Below are 26301 nucleotides of genomic sequence, written 5' to 3' on the forward strand. Positions count from 1 at the left end.
AAAAATCTCACAGGATAAAAATAATAATAATAATTGAAAAAAAAAGAATCTAAAGAAAAATAGCCTAGAAACTAGAAACAACGTTCTCTAGTCTGCTTAGCTGCTTTGTAGATTTTTTTCTCTTCCTTATTCCTCATGAAAAAAAACCCAAAAACCAAAAACCAAAAGGCTTTTTAATAAAGTTTGTGAGGTGTTTTAATGGTGCTGATGTTTAAACCACAATGTTTTGTTTCATTTTTTGGGCTGTATGTGCTTCCAGGCTGGAACGGTTCTTTCAGTGTAGGAAACCAAATGTCATCCATAGTTAATTTTGTAATACTGATAACTCGCAGGCCAACCCCTGAGAAGTCAAGGATGAGGCTTCTCCTTGCCGAAAGAAAAGGAAACTAAGTCTTGCTGTTACAAAATGCTTCATTACGTCACACCAGTTCTCTTCAAATGAAAGATCAGTGATACGCCAAAGAAAATAAGATATATCAAGAAAATGTGGTATCCTCTTCTTTTTATAATATTTATTTATTTATTTAATTTATTTAGTAATTTTGTTTGTACTTCCTGAAGAAGGTGCTCCTTGTGTAGAGATTTAAAGTACATTGGGTGCAGAGTGGTGGTTGGAGGTTAGGGTCAACTTTGCTGTCCGCTCCGTGGATTTTACAGGCGATTTGCTCTTTGCTTTAAGAAGAGAAAGTGATATTGGAAAAAGTCAGCACTTTTAGATTAAAGCAAAGCACCCTTCACAAAGCCACAAACAAGAAGCAGGACAGAAAGTCCATGGCTTGTAGCTATCCTCGCACCTGCGGAAGAAGTTATAAGATATTCGCTCATCTTGCAGATTTCCAATGCTCCTTATAAGGCTGTTTTAAACACATACATTTATATATTTAATTAGCTCGCCAGGTTGGCTCTGGTGCCCATGAATGTCTTGGCATGCACTGCAAATAACAACACATACAAAGTATTTCAGTCCCAGGGAGGTTTTTTTGTTTTGTTTTGTTTTGCTTTTGTTTCTTGTCTGTCTTTTAAAACATCCAGAAAAACCATACATACCAAGAGGAACAAACCCAAATACCTTCCACCTCAGAGTGTTCTTTACAAAATCATTTCCAGCATCATATCAGCTGCTAACAGAAATGTCATCTCCTGGCTAGAGTGTTTTCATGTAAAACAGAGGAGATATTGGCAAACGGCTGTGCTATTTACAAGGGGGAAACAGATTGCTAAAAAGTTTGGACCATTGTTGAGAAATTATGTTTTCATAGATTTTTTTTCTTTTTTAAAAGCTATGAAAACAATGGTACATATCATTATTTCTAAACCCATGACTTTATATTCTAAGTACGTTGTCGAAATAAAAACATTCAGAACTAGATAAATTAAACTCAAATGTTTGCACACCAAGGATATAGCTATTTAGATGTCTTACATACCAAGTCTCAGCACCTGATAACTCTATATCATAAAGAATTACATTCAGAATTTATACATACTACTTGAGGTGAAAACCATAAATTTAATTTGGTTACAATATGAATAAAAGTTCAAATTATAACAGGTTAATGTATGATGAATAGATTTTATAGCTGTGTTGTATACTTGAAAAGAATGAATGTTATTGATGGGTACAGGCATCAATTCTATAACAAAGTAGTAATGGTATTATAAGCAGTCCATAATAATGCTGGACTTTTAACAACTGGTTATGTTTTAAAAGCTCTGTTAAACATGTATAAGCTGTTTTTGTAAAGAATTTTATATTAAACTGAATGTAGGATTCCATTGCAACCACAATAAGCACATTTATCTTCTCATCAAGAATATACACAATGAAAACAAAAAGAACTCAATGCAAATGCTCATTTTTTTTAAAGCTTTCAGATGTTTTGTACAACATTTGTACAACATTTCTCTGTATCCGCTAACAATGTTTGTAAGTGTAGCAAGAAGTATTTCTGTCCCTGTCTTTGGTAATTTCTTCCCTTCAAAAATGGGGATTAAACTAAATCTCAGATCTCTGAACACTGTGTCATTTTGCAATACATGGTTTGAGACATTGCATACATAGTAGTCGTCATAAAAGACTCTTACTCTTCTGTCACATACACAAGAGCTTCTAAGCAGCAGTGATATTTCAGTTATCCATGTGTGAACTGAATTTCTAAATGAATATTAACATTTAAATGGAAACATGTCTCAAAGACATTGCTAAGATTTTCAAATAAGTCCAAGGGATTTGTGAACTTCATTCCTCCTGAATGTAGGCAGGAGTGGGAAGCCTACTTTTCTCTTGCCCATCTGACAATGCTACACTACCTGTCCTACACTGCAGTAGCTTGCTGGGCTTCTCAAAACACTTGTTCTGCATTAGGTCATAAGCAAATTTGTTGTAAGTTCTTGCTGTGGGTTGTTCTCATACAGATAGTGTTTATAATCTTGCCCCAAGGGTTGAGCTCAATTTCTGTGTTTGTTTTTACTGCAGCATAGTTTTCTTCTCTGTTTTACACAAGATGTAACATTTGTCATTTGTCACATTTTTAAAAAGGCTTTTCTTTCCCTAAGTTAGCAGAACTTGGTTAGAATCCTTGTTAGTGTCAGATAATTTAATGATGTACTGAGTTATTTTCACTTGGTTTATTTCCTTTAAGTGTTTTTTTTTTTTTTTTTTTTTTTTTTTTTATTGAACTAGAGAAATACACTGCTCAAGACAATTCTAAAGAGGTCTTTGGAGACCCATTTCCTCTGCAGAAAATATGTACAATGCAAATAAGGATAAACACTCAGTAGAGTCTCATGGATATTTTTATAAGAGCTTTTTTAACTGTTAATGGCATTATAATTTGAGAAATGAAAGCTGTAATGTGTGGAAGAGAAACAGTATGATACAAAATAGGTTTGACAAACTGTTTTGCAGTGGGAAAGCAGCACCATAATATTTGCAGGCAAAGCATTCTTTGATATTTATTTTGGTTTGCCTTTTTTTTTCAGTATGTCAATCTGTAGATTTCCAAATTAGGGGTCATATATTGCATAAACATGAAGTCTTTTTATTTATAATGTTCAGATTCTGTATAAATAATGACTTTCCTCCAATTCAGGGCACACGTTATAATTGCATGTTCTACTGTGACATGTAAGATGAAGTGCATCCTTGTCTTTTCAGTGATTTGTTATGAAATACAGTTGAAGTTTTAATATATTTGGGTTTCTTTTGTAAAAGAATTGTATTTTTTCTTTCATGAAGCCAAGCATTTCTTCAGATTTTGTAAGGGTGAAATCTACAAATGAAGAATAATAACATAGCAAAGCAAAAAACAGCCTTTTTAAGGCTTTTTTCCCCTTTTTCTATTCTGTCAAATCTGCTCATACTCTATATTTTGCTTTTCATCTTGATAAACTATAAACGACCAGAAACAGGCAGAATTTTCCATTTTGACTGTGAATCTAAAAGTTATAGGGTGTTTAAATGAAAGATTTAGTTTCATTATTTTTAGACTCAAGTGTGAAGCAAAGTATAGATCAGAATCCAAATGTCTCAAAAATACAAAGTATCCACATTCAGATATGTCACGCATATATGGTTTTGGTGTACATTTCTGACCAGAACTTAAACAGTATCACTGTAACAGTGACCACAGTCATATAAGTAAAAATCTGTTGATCTGGCTGTGGATTTGCTAAATCAGTTACTCATTTCCTCACCATTTCTAACATTACCTTTTAATTAACATAATGAGAGCTAAAAGAAATTTTACTGCAGGTCAGTAAGACTGGATTAAACTATGTTAGCCTCAAAGACAGTAACCTGGATGAACAACGGTAATATGTATACATATATTGTTTTTATGTATGGGTCAAGGATTTTCATATTTTGACCTGTCAGCACTGGCACCCAGTTAAATGCCTATGTGTTGTCATTTGTTTCCTGCCACTGACATATGTCCAAAAGAGCAAATGTTCATGAAATACTCAGCCTTCTCCTGCAAGCAAATTCTGTGTTGTCAAACACGTGATCACAAGGTAAGTTTTTTGCAGCAGCACAAAAGGGTGGTTAATTATATTAAGCTCTTTGAAACTGTGATTTACTTAAATACTAGGAAAACACAGATAAAACAATAGTGATAAATAACTGTGATCTCAGTGTTTAAGATGATCATAGAAACACAGAATGGTTTGGATTGGAAGAGACCTTAAACATCATTTTGTTCCAACCCCCCTGACATGCCCAGGGACACCTTCCACTAGACCAGGTTCCTCAAAGCCCCATCCAGCCTGGTCTTGAACGCTGCCTGGGGTGGGGCAACCACAGCTTCTCTGGGCAATCTGTGCCAGTCCTTTACCACCCTCACAGTGAAGATTTTTTTCCTAATATCTAATCTAAATCTCCCCTCTTTCAGTTTAAATTCATTTCTCCTTGTGCTATCACTACCCACGCTTGTAAATAGTCTCTCTCCAGATTTCTTTTAGGCACTGTTTTAGGTATTGGAAGACTGTCATCTAATAAAATAATCTGTCTCACAGATGTTGAACCAGATTTCATGGCTTATAGTGTCTGCACCAAATAACTAAACATCAATTTTGTTCTGTTAATGAGACTAATTTTAGAGCATCAAATTACAAAATAAAGGAAAACGTTATTAGCAAAACCTAACTGATAAAAAAGCTATTCTCTGCATGCTTCTGAGCCTCAATACTTGTCTGAAAACTGCACTAATTCTTACAGTTACGCTTACAATGAGTAGTGTATATTCATATAAATAATGTAACAAACCTGTGAATTCAACAACACGGCTTTAATATTTTAATAAACATCTAAGTTCAGTGAGGGTATCCATGAGTTTCCTCTAATTAGTAAGCCACTGATCACAATGGAAGACTAATGCCTAGTAAAGTCCTGGTTTTATGCTGACCAGTTTAGCAGAAATACAGCCAGTCACACAAAAGACTATCCCATATTCTCTGTATATATCACATGATGTCAAAATATCCTTGCATATATATGGGGGGTATATATTCTGCTTCTGCTGAATATGAGTTTATTTTGCTGTAAAACTGGTTTCTAAAATCACAGAGGTGTTGAAACCTTGGAAATTTTATTTTTCAGGTATTTGTGCCGATATTTTCCAACTTTAATACCTGGTTTGCTATTCTGCAACACTCGGATTTGCTTTTAGTGTTAGATTAGAACCAGCCTCCTTGTCAGCCACAGCAGAAATCACATGAAATCATAATTTTGTATGATTTTCATGTAAAGCAAGTTAAATTAATTAAATACCTGCCTTAATTTTACTGGAGATATTAATGAACCATAAGATTTATTGGAAGACATTTACAGTTTTACATCCATGAAAACAGATGAAATCAAGTATGGTTGATTTTATTTAAAGTTCGATATGAATATGTCTTTCACAGGTCTTTCTTAAATAAATAGATTCTTTCTCTCTGGTCTACCAAGTGCTATCATTTTTATTCCTCTAAATGAAGAAATCAGTGTTTCCTATAGCTCTTCTATATTGCTGGAATACATATATATACACACTCAGGAAGAAAATTTCCCTTCCACAAAGATAAGATCCCCTTTTCCCTCCTCAGGGAAATGGCTTGCGTAATTTAAGGTTTTATCACCTGTATTTGATTTCAGGGAACTGAATGACAAAGATGAGCAGTAAGTAGCATATTCAAGCCTCCTAAGGTAAGAAGTTTTGCTTAGACTTCCACTTTTTTCATTGGCTGTACAGTAGTCAGCCTAAAATAGTGTGAATTGTCTTTGGCAAACATACCACACAGGGCAAAGAAATTCATCTTACATATCACAAGAAAAGTTTCGGCTTTTGTGGGTTTTTTTTCTGTTTTTTTTTTTTTGTTTGTTTGGTTTTTCTTTTTTGTTTGGTTTGGGTTTTTTTGTGTGTGTGTTGTTTTGTTTGGTTTTTGTGTTGGGTTTTTTTTTTAGGGGAGTGGTTTTTTTCATGGGTTTTCTGTTTTGGGGTTTTGGGTTTGGGGTGGGTTTTGGGGGGGTTTGTTTTGTTTTGGATTTTTTTACATTTTGGAAGAAAACTACTGTGTCCAAATTGATGGAAATTTAGAATAAGCTGTGTATTGAATTTCCCTGAATTGTACTTATACTTTGCATCCATCATGCAGCTCTGGTCATCTGCTGTGTGTTACTTTTTTTGCCAGTGATGTCCAAAGAACAAAGGTGGAAGAGGGATGGGATCCCAGATGGATGGTTATTCCCTAGCTTTCACTAGCTAAGGTGCCCAGTTGAACTGAGGTGTTCAGTCCTGTCATGGTGCAAAAGAAAGTGTCAACTTTCCAAACCTGAGTAGCAGAGAGACTTCTGCCAGAGTTCTGAGCTACTGAGTTCAGAGTTCCTGAAGCTCTTTCCAGGCTAACCCAAGTCACAGCCTTTAACTTGATGTATTCTACACCTAAAGCCACTTTCTAATGCAAACTTGAGATGGAAATACTTGGGAAAGGAAAAACCTGAGGAGAGTTCAAATACAGGTAGCATGTAGTAAAATGATACTTGGCTTCAGGTGGTAATGTAGGGCAAGACATAATAAATCTATACAGGAATAATAGAGTATGAAGGGAGAAAGAAGAGTGAGATTTTGATTTCCTGCAATTTCACAATGTCAAGATGGACAAAAGTAGAATTATGGGTACACTGGTGTGAATAAACATGGGATTTTACATTCAGGCCACTTTCTATATCATCATTTACATCAACACATACCTAGGGAAACATTTAAATCTTATTCTTCCTCTGCAGCATATCTGAGAATCATGGGATTTTTTTTTTTTAATTCTTCAAACAGTGCTCTTGTTCATCTCTTAATTCATTAACCACTTGACTAGAACCAGACTTCTTTACTGGGACATCACGCATTATAAAGGAGCTAAAATGATCTCTACCATCATTCTCAAAGATGAAAATGAAAACATCAAAAGAATTTGACCCTGTCATCCTTTAACCTTGAACAGGCAGGAATGGTAAATGGGAAGTGCATCAACATTAATAGATTTTCATACTCTTCTGATTAGTCAAAAATCACTTCATAGTTTGAATACAGTTTTTCAGGAAGATGAACTTGACAGTGTAGTTTGCTTACTACACCTCTATGGCAATTTTTGCACTTTCTTATGATGTCATCCTGTAATTCATGATTTCCACTGTCATCAGTGCATTTCCTTCTGCTTTCATCTGTAGCTTTGTTTCAATTGTGTTAGTAAGTGGTTCAGGGCTAAGTAACATTTTACATACTAGTGTGATTAGGAAATCTTGTTATAGTTTTGCCTTGGCTTCAACAGTGTTACACATTTTCTGAGCAGTGATTCTAAGTTCTGTTCAAATGTTTATGTTCTTGGAAACTTATTTAGGCTGTTTTGGACTGAGAGTGAGTCTAGCTATCTGGACAGACTATCCCGAAAAGAAACCAGCTTCTGAAATTCTAATGTACCTAGCATTTTCATGTGATGCTCTCATAAACAAGTTTAGAGTAGTAAAATAGCAGTAAGTTAGGTACCTATTTGGTGAAATTCAGTATAGTTGAATTGTCTCTGCAGGTGATATGTGTGAGCATATCATAGTTAAAATGATTTTTGAACCTAAGGTACACAGAGTTTAGCTTTAGATATACCCAGAAGCATATTTCTCCCTCTAGTAGCTTAAAACTTCTATTTTTGCTCAGCTACCCCAAATTTCATGTGTTCAGCCAAGGATATAGTGAGTTCTTGATGTCTCTGTATTGTTTAGTGGCTGTACAACTATGACTACTTCCATAATTATACATTTATTATACTGTGGAAGCTTTTTTTTTTGTCTTAATACTCAAACTTCCCTGACAGACTTTCTTTTCTTAGGAGAATGACATTCTGCCTACCTGGGTCTCCCAGTTACAAATGTTCAGGCATCAGATATTTGTAGCAAATATCCTAATTCTCCTCCTCTCTTTAGCTGATGTTTGAACCTGCAAAGTTTTGAAGGTTTTTTTTGTTTGTTTATTTGTGGATTTGTTTGTGTGTGGTTGGTTGTTGGGTTTTTTTACACTGAGTATCTCTTTTTGTGTATAAGCAATGCATTGACTTCAGCTGATTCTATTTCAGTGAGAGAGTACTTTTTTGGGAAAAGGGTTGCTAAGAGAGATGTTTGCAAATAGTCCATGAAACACCAGTGTTAGCTATTTAAATAAAAACAGTGTGAGAAGCAGTCCAATATCCAGTGTCCGTTGCAACAGCTAAGAGCTAAGGAGGGTGAAGGCAAGCTCAAGGAAATGCAGGCCCTAAATTGGTTAACTGGTATTGAGAACCAGTTGCACTATGCTTTAGGACTGGTCTTATCAGCATTGGGCACATTTCTCTCTCTCCCTCCTCCTACAAACCACCACAGATAAAATGTCTTAGATTTTTTTTTAATGTGTGGCAGGAAAATATAGACACTGGTGCATTTCTATTTATCTGTGTGAAATGTCTGATTCTAAAGCAAATGTATTTTTTTGTGACTGTCCTGTGATAATCCATTCTCATCCATTTACTTGCATAAAGTTGTACCCATTTGAATTAAAGTAGAAACTTGGGCTGTCAACAAAAAATCTTGAATTGACTCTTTTGTTGGCAACTTGCTCCTTCCGTTGGAACTAAGTATGGCGCCAGTGCAAATTGATCAGCATTCTTGCATGATGTATAAATGTGTTCATATTTGATATATGCCACAGAGCCATTTCTGAAAGATGCCATAAGGTTGCAACAAGCATTTTATTTGAAGAAAAATAGAACCTAACTTGTCTTTTTCTTCCTGTGCTTTTGGCATCCTGTTCAACCTTTCATCTATCAGAAAAAAAATCTTAAGTGGGATGATACTTTATATTACTCTATCATCTTCAACTGTCATACCAATAAAAACAGATACAGAGAGGGGTATTATAATATAAAAATAAGGAAAATTGTAAATATTTCAGTATGAGACACTTGCACTGTTTAGGTTTATGTTTGACATACGGTCAACCTGTTCTCCTATTTTTATCATTTATATAAAATGGAAGTCAGCTAAGCTCCCATTTATCTGTACCCATTTGACTGGATAAGTATGTCTGTCTTATTCCTAGATGGTAAGTGTTTTGAGTCAGGGATCATTTTTCTGATCCTTTGTTTGCCTGGTGGATAATGCAGTCGTTATAGAGATTAGAACAATGCATCTCACTAACAGAACATACCTCTGTCTAAGGGTTATGAATCACTAGCTCTTAATGCTTGAGATGGAGCAGTTTAAAATGATAGTGCTTCCATCTCTCTACCACCCCCTCTTATGAAAATTAACCCCCCGATAGTAGGAGTGATATCAGCAAACCCTATGCCATTTTTTCATCAATATAACAACCTGATGGTTTAGTTTATCAGCTGTAATAGAGGCTTATTTTATAGAGGCTTATGTCACAGAGGTTTAATTTAATGCTTAACCAGGAACCTATTTCCTTTTGCCATCCAGGTTTGGGCAATAACTTCTGACTGGGGCAAGACAGGGACTTTGGGTGGGCAGCATTTTAAACTATTAGAGTCAAAGCAGATTTCACAAGTCAGAGCCTTAATCCTTTCTACACAAAAAAAAACCCAAAAAAAATAAAAAAATAATACAATGTTATCATCCCTACAGCCACAGTGTACTAGTTTTAAAATGGTGGATTGTGAGAAGGAAGCTGTAAGTATTTGTTCCAAATCCTGTCTTAATTCTATCTCCTTCACATTCTATATGGTTCAGTTTTTCTACTTTGATTTCAGATCTTTTTACTTTCTCATCATACTTCTGAGATGTGTGATCAATCATCATCATGGAATGTCATTAATTGTTGTTCAAAGACTCTTCAAGTATAGATGGTTGCTGATCAGTACATATTGTATGCATGTGAATAATTCAAGAGTACAAAATAGGTAATCGACCTGTTATTTGGCAGAGTTTCAGACAAGCACTATGCAATGTAGCCATATTCTCAAACAGTATTATTCTACTAAAGGGCTTTGAACTATCTGAATATCTAGCTCTCTGTAAGACCTGCTGCTAGTTCTTGGCTTCATAAAAGATTTATTATTGCTCCCTGACAAAATATCTTGCCTTTTTAACTCTTTTTTCACTAGCACAGAATAAACTGGAGATGGATACACCATCTTCTGTAATCATGTAGGAGGTGATCATGCCCCTCTACTCTGCTCTCGTGAGACCTCACTTGGAGTATTGCGTGCAGTTCTGGTGCCCTCAACATAAAAAGGACATGGAACTGTTAGAACAAGTCCAGAGGAGGGCCACGAGGATGATCAGGGGACTGGAGCACCTCCCATATGAAGACAGGCTGAGAAAGTTGGGGCTGTTTAGCCTGGAAAAGAGAAGGCTGCTTGGAGACCTCATAGCAGCCTTCCAGTATTTGAAGGGAGCCTACAGGGTTGCTGGTGAGGGACTATTCATTAGGGACTGCAGTAACGGGACAAGGGGTAACGGGTTGAAACTTAAACAGCAGAGGTTTAGACTGGACATAAGGAAGAAATTCATTCCTGTAAGGGTGGTGAGGTGCTGGAATGGGCTGCCCAGAGAGGTTGTGAATGTTCCATCCCTGGCAGTGTTCAAGACCAGGTTGGATGAAGCCTTGGGTGACATGGTTTAGTGTGAGGTGTCCCTGCCCATGGCAGGGGGGTTGGAACTAGATGATCTTAAAGTCCTTTCCAACCCTCACTATTCTATGATTCTATGATTCTATGATTATAGTTATCATAGTCCTACAGCTGTGGTTTGGTGGCCAAAAGCCTCTGTCAGAGTCACAGGCAACAGTGGTATCTGAGGGAATAACAACAGTAGAAATAGGACTGGCAGAAGTAGCATCCAGATTTGCTACCTGTATTTTTGTTGCTGTTGGTGAACACATAAATCATATGCATGATGCACTAAGAATACTGGCTGTGGCAGCTGACTTTCACATTTATATTGTCCTCAGCACATTAGGTAGCTTTGTTCCAACAGAGCAGCATTTGTTAGTAGGTGGGGGGATGAATTTTACTGGGTTGGATCAGACTGGATCACCCCCACACAGGCAGGATAGCAAGTTGCACTGCCAGAAAGTATGATGCAACTTCCTTACAATCAGGTAAAATGAAGGATTTGATACAGTCTTTTCTTCAAAAGGCAACCAGGAAGATCATCTGCTGCTCTACAAATGACATCTGGCTTTATCATCAGCAAAGCAGGATTAATTCATTATTACTGTGGCTGTAAAGAAGGTAATGTGTCTGGAATATCTTTGAAGCTCATGAATTATTTAATCAAATGGAAAATCCCTGTCCAGAGAATATGAAAATACTAATTGTATTGAGCCTTCTAGCTAGTCCAGACTAAGATTTCACAGATAAAGACTAGAAAGAAGTTGATCAAAGTTAAAGGAAAAGCACACAAAAACCTTGAAGCAACAAAATCCACAACCAAGAATGCTCCTGAATCTGAATGAGCTGAAAATAGAAGTTTTCAGGTGTTTTCCTTGCCTTCATTCTGCTCCCATACAGCTTCACTGTCATAAACTTCTTCAGGGAGTAAAAGCTGGGTAAAGCTTTGATTCTTCTTTAAATTCACTTTCACTTTCTGAGCAGAGGAGAATTAATCTTCATCCTCATGCCTGAGCCAAATTTTTTTGCTATTGTAAATGAATGCCATTCTTTTGGCTTCAGCAGAGTTGTTTCCATTCCAACCAGCAGATAATTCTACTCATTGAGTGATGCAAAAGATTTTCGTAATGAAGTTAAGGCACCATAGACAGGAAACTTCCTGCTTCACATCTGAGAAACAGGTGAAAATGTCCTCTGGTTTGCTCTATATGTGTCAATTAACAAATGGGTTGTGTTTTGAAACAATGAAATCCCATCAGTTATTTCAAAAGCAGGCCCTGTCATGTATGCTACAACCTCCGATTACCCAGGGCAAGCTACCTGATGGTGTAGCAGTGAAAAAACAATTTGAGTGAGCTGACAAACAACTCATAAACAGATTTTTTTCTCCCTCTCCCATTTTTCTTTCCTTCCTTTATTTTCTTCTTTTTCGTAACTAACTGTGTGGCCCATCTGCAGTCTTTCCAGTGGTTAGTTACCTAAGAAATTTATATTGGGTATGTAGAACAGAATGGCTATGAATCAGCTACTCAGGAAACTCCTGTGGGGTCCCCTACCAGATCTTTATATACCACTTTTGTTCTAAAGGTAAGGTGAGTCTGAAAGGTTCATCTTTTAGCTGTTTTCGAACAGCTAAAACAAACAAAAAGACATAATTAAGTGCATGTGCAGCAGTAGCAGATGGACAGCAAAATATACTGATAAGGTTACTAAAAGGAAGAAAGATCTCAATATACATGTGTGTAGATAAACAACAATGTAGATGGAGAAAAGTTAAAATGAGTTTCTTAAACTTTGTGAATTTAGTTCCTGCTGTATCTGTCCTCACTGGTTTTGCATTGGTTTCGTAGGAGGCAAATATGCAGTGTAGTATCCAAAGACAGTTTTCCATGTTTTCATGCATATAACCTGTACTGTATCTGAAAAAGCAACTGCTCAAGAGTAGTCCAGGCTATGTCTGAATTCTGAAAATTAAAATCTGCCATGGAGTCCCTTTTCCTGTAGTAGGCTGTTTCTAATTTGCCATTACTTGCTTTCTCAAATTCCCTCTTACCCCTACTTGTGATTAGCTAAGTTTATTTAACATGTCTTTCCAAACACCATTACTTTTACAGGAATACGATTTACAGAGGAGATGGATGTTTAAGGACAGAATCCATGACTATTTAAACAAATCTGAGAAGACAGTGATTTTTTTCTATGATTCAGTATTCATGCTTCACCATGGGCATAACTAAGGATGAAAATAATACCTCTGATTTCAGAGATGTTTCAAACTAAGCATACCCAGTCTAGCATGGGCATGTGGGATTGAGATGTTAAAAGTTGTAGAACAACAAAAAGGAACACATATGTTTGGCGAGCGCTTTCTGTTCTTAGTTCCTCAAGCTGTGTTTTTGTAAGAGGAAAGAAAACAATAGAAAGGTGACAGTGGTGTAGTATCAGTGGTTAGCAATGGTAGTGAAAGATGATTACAAAAAGTAGATACAATTTTGCTTGTGATGGGAGTTAGAACTGCAGATCCACTGAAAACAGTTCAGTTTTACTAAACACTAGGAACAGGATATTAACTACTTGTATGTGTTTGGTTCTATCAGTAAGTACACACATATAAGAAACTAAGATGTGGGTAGGGCAGTAGTGAGTTCATTCTGTGTTGGAAATCCTGGCCTAAACAAAATGTGTTTAGCTGCTGTTAAGACCTGGCTTTGTCAACAGTTACTTGCAGCACATTAGCACTTCTCAGAAGATGCTTACTATTTCAAGGTCAACAACTAACTGGTTGATAGGGCTACACCAGTTACCATGGGAAGAATTTATTCCATTATTTCAGAGAAGCTAAAAAAGTGAAGTGGCTTTGTAGCAGGAAGTGAGAACCAAAGTGTAAATTGCAAGTAAAATCAGAGATTATAGTGTATACAGGTGCAACATGGGATAGGCCTTGCATCACCGTCTGATAGAATTTCTGAGGATGGCTGAATAAGGTTCAGAACAAGAAGAACAAAACTATCATTTGTTTTTTTGTTTTAATGTAGTCCTAAGAAAACAGAGACTTGACTGTTGTTCAACAATCACAGTAATTTTTGGTGGCTCCCAGCCACATGGTTTCAGAAATAGCAGCCACCAAAGATAAAGTCTTTCTCTTAGTGAAGAAAGAAGTAATGTTGGCTGTTGACATAGTGCAGGCTAGAGCAGACTTTTTGTCCCTTCACTTTAAGAGGAAAAGTAACATAAAAGAGCAATTTCCAATCCTAACTATTCTATGATTCTATGAATTATAAAAGACCAAAAAAAAAACCTCAAAAAACAAACCAAAATCAAACAAATCACAGAAGGTGTTTTATATTCCATATGATTCCAAACTGGACATAAAATTTGTGCTCACAGTAGGTTGATAAAATATTCCTGGACTCTGTAGATAATTAATAATAAAGGCTGGAAGGAATGTCATTGGTTTATCAGGACCACCAGACTGAAGAAATATGTTTTCATCCTCTTCTTTTTTTTTCTCACATCTGATATTCAGCTTCTCAGCATGATTTATGATGCCAACAGTCCTGGTTGTTCTGTCTTAGGTAAGGGCCTCCTTTACGCTCCATTTCAAGTCACTCACTGCAACTTTGCTACCATCACAAGAACAGTTTTGGCATGTAGTTGCATTAATAGTTGAATTTGTTACATCAGGAAACAACAAAAAGTTGCTGGAAATGTGGAGTCTGTGTGTAGGCAGTCAGAAAATGAATCTAATGTCACTTGCTCATTTGGAACTAATTCTTCTTGAGTTCTCTGGGCCTGACTTGAGTCTGAAAATCAGCTAATGGTTTTGAGTGCTTTAACAGAGCATTGGCAGTACAGGATGAGTTTGGGGGATATACACATTCTCAGCACACCAAATTCTGCAGCCGTTTGCGCTGTTATAAAGGTTGAGCAACTCAAATGCAGGTAGCAAAGTTTGTCTAGATTTATAGCCATGAAACTGAGATTTGGTACAGCCTGTAGATTATTTAGCTTCCTTTTACTGGAATTCTTGGACCTCAGTTAATTGCAACATTGCTTAAGAGTTACAAGGCTCTGTGAGAACTCTGTACTTTCCCCTTTGGACTAAGATACATTGCTATGAATTATGCAGGGAAAAATGTCACTCCACCTACATAGGACATTTTCTGGATATATGTAGATTAGCCTGTCAAATTACTCAGATTCCTCTTAAGATGTGATGGCTTACTTCATCTGCTGCAGCCCGTGAATATGAAATGCAAGGGTCAAGCTGTGTTAGCTTTGACTTTTTCTTTCCTGACTTTTTTGACTTTGAGGCATACATTCAGTGCTTCTCAGTATATTATCTGAAGATTGTGGGAAATGCTGTCTTTAGTTCTTTCTTGCCATACTGGATCTCCATTAAGCTAACAATAACAAATATCTCTTACAGTCACATAGCATTTTTCAGAGCAGCACAAAATGCTTTATGGATCTCACATCACTTCGTCAGTTCCCTTACAGTTATCAAAGGTATTCTTACTTTTATGTAAAAGAGAATGGCATAAATATCTGTTAAGTTGGGAAATGATGATATTTTTAAATGGCAGTGGCTGTAAACTGCTTTTCTAAACAACCTATTAAATGTCTGTCTTTAAGAAAGAAGTAAAATTCTGCGGTGTGCTTGAGGATTGAAGGATTTAAGCAAAATGCAACCTACAATAATAAATTTTGGGGACAAAATATTCATATAATAGAGTCAATCTTATATGAGTAGCTGAGTCCTTGAAAAATAGCTGAATACAGATATCCAAATAATTTTGCAGTGTCATGTTTCCCTTTGCTGTAAATGTATTTTGCAGTAGTCTGTGAGTGTGGAAGTAAAATTTATTGCTTGCCAATAACTACACTAGCTCTCTAGTACTGGAGAATATTTGATACAATTACCTATGGTTAATAGTACTTCTCTCTTCAAACAGTATTGCTGAAATCAATGTATTACTCAACATAAACAAACACATCACAATCACCCTATATGTCTTTCAAATAGAAACCTGGCTAACAGTAATAAGTTTGTGTTCAACCATGTTTCAGTGTTCTAGGCTGGATGGATACATTGCTTACATGTAATGTTATCACACAGCAGTCTTGTGAACATGTATATACTTAGCATGATTTTGAAGAAGAGTTTCTCATTTGACAGTATAAGGAGACTGTGTTGATTTGTGGTATCATAAAATGAAAGACCATTATAGGCTATGACACCTCCTCTCTGCTTTTCTGATGTCTCACAACTGATACCTTTCATTTCTTTGCTCCTCAGAGTTACACAGAGCTAAAAATCCTCACTGCCTTGTGCTCCTGTGTGTATTTCTATTGGTGCAGAGTGAATATAAAACGGAGTGAAAATCCAGATCTCATCACAGCTGGAAAATTAAGACCAGATTTTCTCAAGTAAAGGAAAGTGAATCCTGGTTCTCAAGAGTTAAACTGATCATCAAAATATCACCAATAATTACTGTGTAGCAAGTGACCATTAAATTGAAATTAAGCCTAATATAGATTCTTGGTACACACTTTTTTTCCTCAGTAGATGAGCTTCACCTCTGTTGAATGCAGCATTAATCTGTGCTTCACAGTAAAACAAATTAATTAATAAACTAAAGTATATTTTAATCTCTTTAATTTTAAAATTATTTATGATTTGGCCTCTCTGTACTTCATCTGCAATAATCTTTGCTCAAGGAAAAAAATTACAGATTAAGTTTTTTCTGTGCTATTTTTTTTCTTTTACAGCGTCCTTTCCATGTAATAACCTACTACTTCCCAAGTAACAAATGTCCAGCAGTCAAGATATTGTCTCAAATAAAGACATAAATAATATTACAAATTCAGTTATATATCCAAAGTGATTTAGTGGATTAGCTGTTGTGTGCACACTTTGGCTGCAATGCAGTATAGTCTATAACTACATATTTTATAAACTTGAGACTATTTTAATTAATTTCACATAGAACTGTAGAGAAACCAGAGTTTTCACTTTATGGACAAGTCTGCTACTTTGAAATGTATGAGTCCAATGGAAAATAAGCAATATATGCATTTCTCTGAAAGGAAAGTCATAGTAGAATGATGATTTTAAATCAATTGAAATACTTTACTTCAAACAGCTTAAACATTTTTGAAAGAGCTAAAAAATGAAAGTGGTTTCATTTCAGGGAAACAGAACTGAATGTAACTTACAAATAAATTTGAAAACTGTATGCAGAGGTAAAACAGTGGTGGTATGTGCATCATCTTTTCTAGTAGCAATAAGAATTTTTATATGAATAATCGTAGTGCTCCAATCTGTAATGAAATGTATTTTCCTTATCAAAATGTTTTTCTAAGAGTATGCCTGCAAGATTAAAGTGATTTTACAATAGGTGTGCTGTGAAATTTGTTGTATTCCCAGTTTTGGTTTTGATGAGATGGCATTTGCTAGCAGAAAAATGATGCATCAGAACAAACGAGGTTAGTTTCCATTATATATAGTCAGCTTGGTTCTGATCTGCCTTATATTGGGCCTTCAGTGTAAGCAGAAGTGATCCAAAAACCCTTAAACCTGCATAGTTTGTTTTCCAGAGGATTTTTGAGTATTTGCAACATGTCTTAGTTTTTTATCCTGTGAATCTCTCTATTGCAGTCATACCGTGGTCAACATCTGCATCTCCTGCATATTCACATACCTTCGCATAACTGTGAATTTTACTGTATCAATGTAGAAAATTCAGACTTATATTGCCTGCAGGTTAGTTATACAGTGTTGTACAAAATCTCTCAAACAAAATGAGTAGTATGCTAGTCTCTAAGTGACAGACAATTGAGGCACTGACATTTTTATACGTGATTCAAAGCTAATGGTCAAGATGAGAAGGGCACTTTTTCTGACAAACCCATGATCTTTGTAAAGCCTATACAAGGGAGAAACAATCTGGTATATCTAAGGTCTGCTTAGATTTAGAAGTCAAGCTCCTTATGAAAGTAGAATTGTTACTAAAAGTAGATTAATTTTGCCGAATGTTAGAGATATAAATGTTAGGTGACTGGTGTAAATTAACTTACGAAGAAACAATTCTGAATGGGAGTTTTATTTAATTTATCATGCATAGCCATCTTAAAATGAGTCATTCACTGACATGCCTCTCTGTTTCTACACACACTACAGGAAAAGTTAAGCTTTGATTAAAAAGCTAAATTTAGGTGGATAAAGCCAGTAGAGATAAAATCCACGTATAGGAATTTAAGGCTTTTTGCTTCTTCTGCCCAGAAGCTTATTCTTCAGCTTTTAGGAAGTAAGGAGATAGCAGGAAGAATAGAGCCAGAAAGTAGGAGGAATAAATGACCACCACACTCTTCTAGTCACAACTCCTGGTTACCTTGTTGGGTTAGCCTCCTTCTACATGCCGGAAAGCAATCAAATGAAAGCTCAAAATGCTTTACCATACCTGATTGTGGACTTTGTTTGGGAATTTTGGCTGCTGCTTCAGGGCTGGAGGTGGCACGCACACGCTGATTGGCAGAGTTATGGATGCTACTTGGAACAGCTGCTGAGATGTTTTTGCGAGGTTTCATGTCTTGCAACCACATTGGAGATGCCTCAAAGGCTTGCATTCGCCGAGAGTGGCTGTTAGCATTGACTTTGAGAAATGCCTGGGCCTTGTATTCCTGAAGGTCTCCATAGTTGGCATCGGTCACCCTGCACTCATACAAGCCTTCATCCTTTTTCCTCACTTTTGAAATCTGAAGCTTGTGGGAGATGTCATTCCCTTGTACTTTCACTGTCTGCAAATTTGCCAGGAGAACAAACAAACAAACAAACAAACATGTTGTCAGGTGTTGTTCTCTGGAAAGGCTCTACCAATATAGTGCCAGATTAATCAGTGGTGTGATTGTGCTTACTGCAGGGAAGTTGCATCAGCGATGAGCATGATTATTTGTATCTATGAGGAGGTGTGATGTCTTTCTAAGACTGTTTAGATTATTTGCTCTGAAAGATTAATTGGCATCAGACAAACAACCCAAACTACCATGTTCTTTCCAATTAATTACTTAAGATCATGAAGACTCTTCATGAGCTTTCTTACATAAATGTAATATCTGTACATTTCATCAGTTAAACCTTTCCAATTAGTTCATTTTATTGACTAATTCAGCTTTTGGATTTGTGCATTAACAATTTTGTTGGAAATGTCACCCAATATTTAAACTTCATTAATAACAATTTCTTGGATTAGCTTGTAGTCTCCACTACAATGAAACTGATCTTTGGCATTCAGTTTGTCTCATTCAGGCATGTACCTTTAGTATTTTTTGTTTATTAACTATAACAAGACATCTTGTGCCAGGTAGTTCCTTTTGTCTCATTTATAGAGGTGTGCGTTTATTAGAAGTCACATATTTCTGCAGTATATATTTAAGTAGCACGTATTCAAGATAGTTTTAAAAATTGTCAGTTAAAATAACTCCTGATTTCTTTTTAATTGCTTTTAACATTTGAGGGTAACATAACTTATTTTTGTCTCACATAATTAAAATGCACATGAGTAAATTATGCATCCAGATATGTATGATAGCTATTAAGATGCATTAGGAAAGGTAATACATACTCCTTTCTGTATGTTCATCACTTCAGAGAATTTATATTTAATTAATTGTCTATTACTCTCTATCTGGATTAATATCTCTTGCCTTACAGGAAGCCAGTTAAAAGGGATTTACTGGGACAGAAAACTTCAGCTTTGAAGAACTCCTGAACCCAGTTTGCATCCACCATTACATGTTTATGGATGCAAATGTGGCTTTGTGTTGTATCACTATCAGAGTGATGAGTATATGGTAGGCCATGAAAATGGAGAACTGTTCAACTGAAACTAGCAAGTGCTGTTGGTGATTATACAACATATTGCTTCTGCTAGCTTGGTATGCTGCAGTCACCAGTGTTGGCAAATCACCTATTCTGCCTGCTTGATAAACTGAAGAGCAATAATTGTGAATATATTACTGCTTTAAGGTACTGGATGGACTTTACAGCCTGTTGTGTTTTATCCAGCTCGAAATTTATACTTGGCAAACTGAGCTGGAAGTATGGATTGCATGCTTTCAGGCATAACATATGCAGTATTAATTACATGGAAAGTGCTGGATAGATATTTAAACCATATTCAATAGCAATATATCTCGACTGAACAGCTCATATTCAGCAAAAGGATTAAAGAAAGTTCATATGAATGGAAAGAGGATCTTTAGGTCATATCCCATATTAATTTGCTCCATTGCAATATCTGCTAAGTTAACAGTGTTGCATAACGCTAATGAAAAACAGAATTTGTTTTAGGAATTTAGAAATTTGCAGTCAGCATGTATGCATGTTTTCAATTTATGCCTAATTATCACTTAAAACCAGTAGAAGCAGTGTATTTCAGCACAGCTTAAATCCATATTTAGTATATATTACCATTTCTGTAAAGAATTTATAAAGTACACTTAAATTTTGCTCCCCTCTTCATGAAGATATTTGCCAGTAGTACTAATGAAGACTCTGTGTTTGCCTTCAAGAAGGAAAAAAAGGAAGGCTGCATTTGTTACAAGTGTATTTAGATTATCAACCTAATGTTGACTTTTTTTTAATTGTAAAAATAAAATGTTTTATGTAAGCTTATAAAAACACTGGCTAAATACCCAATCATGAATTGCTACCATACATAATGAGAGAGATATTTTTAAGTTGAAGGATGGGACAAGCTTTACAACTTGTACTGAGTCACAGATCTCATGGACTACTATTGTAATTTTGAACAGCCAGTATTGATAAGGAATTAATTGGCTTAAAGTACTACATCTAGTGGAATAGTATCCAAAGACCACATACGGGCCTCATTTGTAATATAGTCTACTAATGGAACTGAAGATGCAGTTGACAATACAAATCGTTTCTAGTGTATGGTGAAAAGTATCATAGGAAATCTAAGTATGGCTAGATTATGTATAATTTTTAATATAATGTATTTGAATTCTCTCTTATAAATGCTCGTCAGCTATACCTAGCTGCACTTCAACCCAATATAACTACCTGGTTAATTATTTGCAGGCATTGAAAAGCAGCAAAGGATTTAACATAAATGTTTCACCTCTGCCACTGGTTTAAACTTTGCTGGTACTTCTTTGGCTGTAGCTAAAAGGCACTTCTGAAGGGATTGTGTCTGAGAAAGGGAAAACCCCTTTGGGTGGATAAAGGAATACCCATGCTACATTATCTGCCAATTATCTTTGTCTTTCCACTGCAGTAAGCACCACACCAAGACCTCACCACCATACATTACGTAGGATGCAGAGGGAAGAGGGTCTGCACTCTTCTGAGGTCAGGGGCTGGTTATGGCTGTGCCTGGCATACAGTACAGGTTTGCTGAGTAAGGCATCCTTTCCCTGGACAAGGGTTAGAGCAATGTTGCTCATAAATTTGTTGAGACAGCTTTCTAGCTTAGTTTTCAAACATCATATTGGTAACTATATTGTCAGAACCCCACTTCCCCATGAAACAGTTTCAGTGGCCAAGAATGGAGACCTCCCAGGGGGGAGGTCTTGTCCAAACACTTTATAAGCTTTTTTCTGCCAGGCAATATGAACCCGGGAAAGCACCCGTTTAAACACTTGGACACTCCACTGAAGGGAAGCACAGCTTTCCCACCAAATTTCAGCCTTAAACCCAGCTTTGGCACACTAAGGTGGGCTCAGAAGTCACCCGGGGTAAATGAAAACAGGAGGTATAAGGACGGGTGCAGGCTAGCTGCTTCATGGGGTGGAAACAGAGCCTGCGGAAGGTCTGGCTGGACCTCGCAGGTTTGCCACCCCCTGCCAGGGCCGGCGCGGAAGGAGCCGAGGGAGGAGCCACCCCCCCTCTTCAGCATCCGGTGAGTGTGGGGAGGGGATACCCGGGGGGAGGGAGGACGGGACCACCCTCGCCGTCCCCCGCCGTGCCTGCTCCGGGGCGGCCGCCGGCAGCGCCCGGGGTGGGCTGTGTCTCCGGCAGGGCCGGCCCGGCAGGCGGGGGTACCCGCGCCGTGCGCCGCCACTTACGCTGATCTTGGTGCCGTCGCTGTCCAGGTCCCGCTCTGGCAGGAGCTCCACCTGCAGGGAGAGCAGCGCGCCGTCGGTGGGCAGCCCCCAGCCCGGGGACCACGCGGACCCGCGCCCCCCGCCCCTCCACAGAGCACGGGGAGCGGTGGACGCGCCGCGTGTGCCCCCTGCGGGCCGCGCCGGGGAGAGCCGCGGGCAGCTGGGCACCCCAGGGAGCTCGGCAAGGGGGACACAGCCCCACGGACGGACCCGCCTCGCACCCGGCTTCCTTGGGGCGGCTGAGCGCCGAGACCCTGGCAGAAGAGGAAGGAAAGAGCTGCCCTGGGTGGCGGTGTAAGCACACATGGCCCCCTTTGCCCACTCGGAAGGCTGAAATTGTGCTGTTGTGTGGTTTTTATTTTTATCTTCTTCTTTGGGGCATCGGTTCCCCCCCTCCGCTCCCAAGTGTGTGCCTTCCTGTGGCAGCTGCATGCAGAGTTAGGGCTGCCAACTTGGCTGCACCAGCTGTAAATTGGAGGGCACGTGTAGGATCTTGCCATTTGGGAGATGAAAAAAAATCCCACAAGGAGCAGTCTCTGAACAGCTGCTTTCCGAAGGGAAAATGAAACAGAGAAAAAAATTAAAAAAATAGACTTTTGAAATCCGTGAGGTTTTGTGAACATCCCTAGCTGCATCCCGAGAGTGACAGGCACCAAAGGCACCGTCCCTTGAGGTGGGTATTTTTCTCTGCAGGTTTTTGTTCTGCTAGTTCATGGTCAAAATTACGTCCCTGGGGAGATCCAGAACCTCCCTCTGCTTCCTCCTTCTCTCCCCCCTTCTCTCCTTCCCTCTCCACTCTTTCTCCCATTGCATTCATTCCCTGGGTGGTTTGGGAATCCCACAGCAGAAGATCAGTACCTGAGTGCCTGTCACCTCAGCTCCAGCCTCTTGGTCCTCAGCTGCCCGCAGAAACCACCACTGAATTTCAAGGTACACTGAAGCGGAGCCACTTTGGAAAGCACAAGACATCTCCACGTTCTGCCCTTCAGTGGCAGTGACATTTCGGGGAAACTCAGTGAATTTTGCTGCAAAACAAATGCATGACATGTTGGGATCTCCTGACACCACTCATTGTTTATTCTCTGCTTTTTGTGTTGCTTTTTTTTTTTCTTCTATCTCTGTTTTTTTCTTTTTCTTTTTTTTTTTTTTTTTTTGCCAACTGATTTTCCAGTTTCTCCACACATTGTTCCTTCCTTCCCCACCTCTCCACCCCCCTTCATCCCCCTAGTTTCTCTCATAAACAGCTTTGCCTTTCCTCCCTTATGCACAAATCTGCCTTCTTTACAGTCTAAGCTCTGCTTGTGGGAAATGCTGTAGACCGCCCTGGTTGCTCCCATAGGCTAGCAAAGTTTCATGTAATTAGGTCCAAATACCCTTGGGCAGAATGCAGTATTTCACTGGACTCACTGAGGGATTTTGTGCAAGACAAATTTAGGAGAGGAAAAAGGAGATCAGACTGATTTATTGTATTTCGTCGGGCTGAGCTGGAGACGTGCAGACTGTTAAACCTTCCACAGCCGGCTGGCACAGCTTATGGAACGGGCACTCTTCTGAGGCACAGGTCACAACCACTCATCAAAATGCCTATTTCAAAGGCTTTACCTGAGTTAGTTACTCTTTCTGAGAACCTCTGCCTACATAATCAGACCAAGGAGCAATACATCTTGTTTTTCTCAGCCCTGGTAGACACTTCTTAGAGCTAACCTTCACCTTTGTATCCCAGTTCTTTGACAAACAGGATCTACCCGTTTCAGTGTAGCACTGCTAGGTTTAAACACTAATCCTGAGGGACACAGTTCAGGGCACCAGTCTCATCCTTTCCTATAACTCACTTTAAAAATGTGCAGCATAATGAAACATGATAGTCAAGTGAGGGGGGCTACAGACAAACAACACAATAAATAAAACCTGTGTTTCAAGAAGAGAAAAATTTGGAAAGACCTTGCAATATTGCTTTCTGTTATGCATCATTACAGACTGACTAGAATGTATTCTGATGGGAAGGAAATATTGCTCATTGTCTCCTCCCCTCTTTCTCTCGCTTTATCTAGTCTTCCTAGCTGCTGGAACTGGTGGGATAATTTAGTATCCTGTGTTGCTTCTTTTGCCTTTTAAGATTGTGCTTGGCAACAGATACTTAGCAAAGCTACTAGCTTTGTGGTTTACCGTGTCCCTTTTTCTGCCCACCTCCCTCACCCCTCTTCCTCCACAGCCGCCCACCCAGTCAGCGGTTGCTAGTCACCGGCTTAAACTGAGAACTCTGCATTTTGTGGATTCGGGGCTTGTAAGTTTGGGTTCTGGGGTTGTTTTCGCTAGTTTGTCCTTTCCCTCCCCTCCTGGTCAGTGCGTGACAGCGGTGTGGGGTCGCGGAGGGGGATGCTGCCGGCATCCTCCCGCGATCGCACCGCCGAGCGCAGCAGCGGGAGATGCCGGCAGGGAGCGGCGGGAGCAGGGGTCTCCCCAGCGCGATCTGTCCATGGTGCTGACAGCGTCGCAGCAGCCTCCAGGTCCCAAACAACCGGCTCCTGCAGCGCTGGGGCTGCTTGAAATGCAAGGCGCGCCTTTAGGCGAGGAGGGAGGAAGCAAGGAGACGGGGGTGGGGGGTGAGGGCTTTAAAGAAGTCGATTTTGTATTTTTCTTCCCTTTTTTCCTATTCCACCCCCCATTTTTTTTTTAGAGGGGGAGAAATACAGATAGTCACAGACTCGAAGGTCTGACTCTTAAGGATTGCAGGATGTTAGGAGAGGAAAGGGGAGGTAACACTAAAGGAGGATCAATGTTTTGAGAGAGGCAGTAGATTTACCCACATGATACTTTGTCTGAATACAATAATTATGCACGCACGGGTAGGTGTTTATTGTATGCATACATGCACATACACAGACATGCACTACCCAAACACATGTATGTCCATTCACCAACAGCCCTCTACTCTTCTGCGAGGTGTCTCTTAATTTCCTCTTTGCAATCAAGTAACGGAAGCCTGTTTTATTCCCACTTTGGGGAAACTTCTCACTTCTGTTCTTATTTAAAGACAATTTTAACCTAAGTGCAAACCTGATGCTTGGTATCTTCATCTCCTACCCACTTTGTGCTTTTTTCCTCCTTTTAGTCTCCTTTTCCTCTTACCCTCCTCCCCCTAATCCTGTTCTCAGTCTGTTTTAGCACTGAAAAACATACACACGGATTTGATAAGTGATCTTACCTTGGGTAGAAAGTCCTTGTTGAATATACATAACTGAAAAGAAAATGAATCCAACATAAGCTAGAAAGATCCCCATCATTCCAAGACGAAGAAGAAGTCACATCAGGGTAATAAAAGCCAAAGGTGCCCTCAAAAAAGGATGAATTGATATATGAGTGTGTGTCTGTATCTCTAAATACGTGAACACAGAGATGTTACAAAAAGGCTCTGTATTGTAGCCCTAGCTGCGACACTGGCAGCATTCTGCTACTCAGTGGAGTCTTTTTCTCTGGGAAGAGGGAATATTGCAATACAGTGTGGTTCAGATGAGCTGTCTCAGGCGCTGTGTTGCTTGAAGTCCAGATTCAGACTAAAAAAAAAAAAAAAAAAAGAAAAAAAAGAACAAAAACCAAACAAACCGTTGAAAAGTGGGTATCAGCTGCCTTCTGTGCCTTTTTTCAGCTACCTGGCAGCTTCGGCCAACGTCAGCTCTTGCTGCTCAGGATGGCGTGATGACTGCCCTCCCTACACACTGATACAGCTCGAGAAGAGGGGAGTGGGGGAGAGAAGGGGGGGAGGGGGGAAGAGAGAGAAGTCTACTGTGCTTGTACTGCTTCAACTTTTCCCTCTAATGGCTGCGATAATGCCTTTAACCCTTCCCTCTCTCTCTGTTCCCTGCACCTCTCTACCTGCTCTGACTTCTACTGGCTCCGATGCTGGGGTAAACCTGCGCTTTTCTTTTTTTTTTCTTTTTTTTTTTTTCCTTTTTGCATAGTGCACAGCTTGTGATTGTAGAGAGTGCAGGGAGCCTTTCTTGCACTGATGCAATCTTCGGTCTTATATTCGAAAACATTCAGTGGCTAGGAGGGCAATGCAGTGGTTTGATTTTTTTGGTGAGTTAAGCTGTTCCTGTTTTCTCCTTTTTCTCTCCCTCTTACAGGCTCTGAGAGAGGAAAATAGTTACTCAGTAATCCTATTGCGCTCACTATTGCTTGCCCCAAATAACTATGCTTCTAGCATCTTACATTAAAATGTTGTTAATTTTGTCTGCAAAGGCAGGTACAGGAGATGATACTTAGAATATGCTTAAGATACATGCACTTATATAGATTTCTATGGAAAAATATCTAGCTAGATAAAAATGGATGTCGTTATACTACAGATTACTAGCAGTAATATATATATATGTACACCAGAGGAGGTATTTACAGCATCTTAAAGAATACTTCCTCCTGCAGTGAATGTTTTCTTCTCGCTTCCTTGTTTTCTTCCTACATATGTATTAATAATGTTTAGACAAGAGACTAACCTTGACTGTATTAAGTGTTCAAAACACCCTGAAAAAACATCTGCAC

At 38.5% G+C, this 26301-nt stretch overlaps 1 protein-coding gene across 2 annotated transcripts; it reads right to left on the minus strand.

The window, feature by feature from the left end:
* Positions 1–239: 239 nt before the first annotated feature.
* On the minus strand, positions 240–25282 carry VSTM2A (V-set and transmembrane domain containing 2A). 2 transcript variants are annotated; one of them, XM_034064903.1, is made up of 5 exons: positions 24968–25282; positions 22621–22787; positions 21724–21774; positions 18096–18432; positions 240–672 (listed from the first exon to the last, which is right to left on the minus strand). In XM_034064903.1, exons 1-5 carry the CDS (start codon positions 25044–25046, stop codon positions 584–586), a joined length of 723 nt encoding a protein of 240 aa, XP_033920794.1. In that variant the 5' UTR covers positions 25047–25282; the 3' UTR covers positions 240–583. The 2 variants fall into 2 exon arrangements, with proteins under 2 accessions (XP_033920794.1, XP_033920797.1); XM_034064906.1 differs by having other exon boundaries at positions 240–794.
* Positions 25283–26301: the final 1019 nt, after the last annotated feature.

This window comes from Melopsittacus undulatus, chromosome 1 (assembly GCF_012275295.1).
Source record: "Melopsittacus undulatus isolate bMelUnd1 chromosome 1, bMelUnd1.mat.Z, whole genome shotgun sequence".
Taxonomy (NCBI): domain Eukaryota; kingdom Metazoa; phylum Chordata; class Aves; order Psittaciformes; family Psittaculidae; genus Melopsittacus; species Melopsittacus undulatus.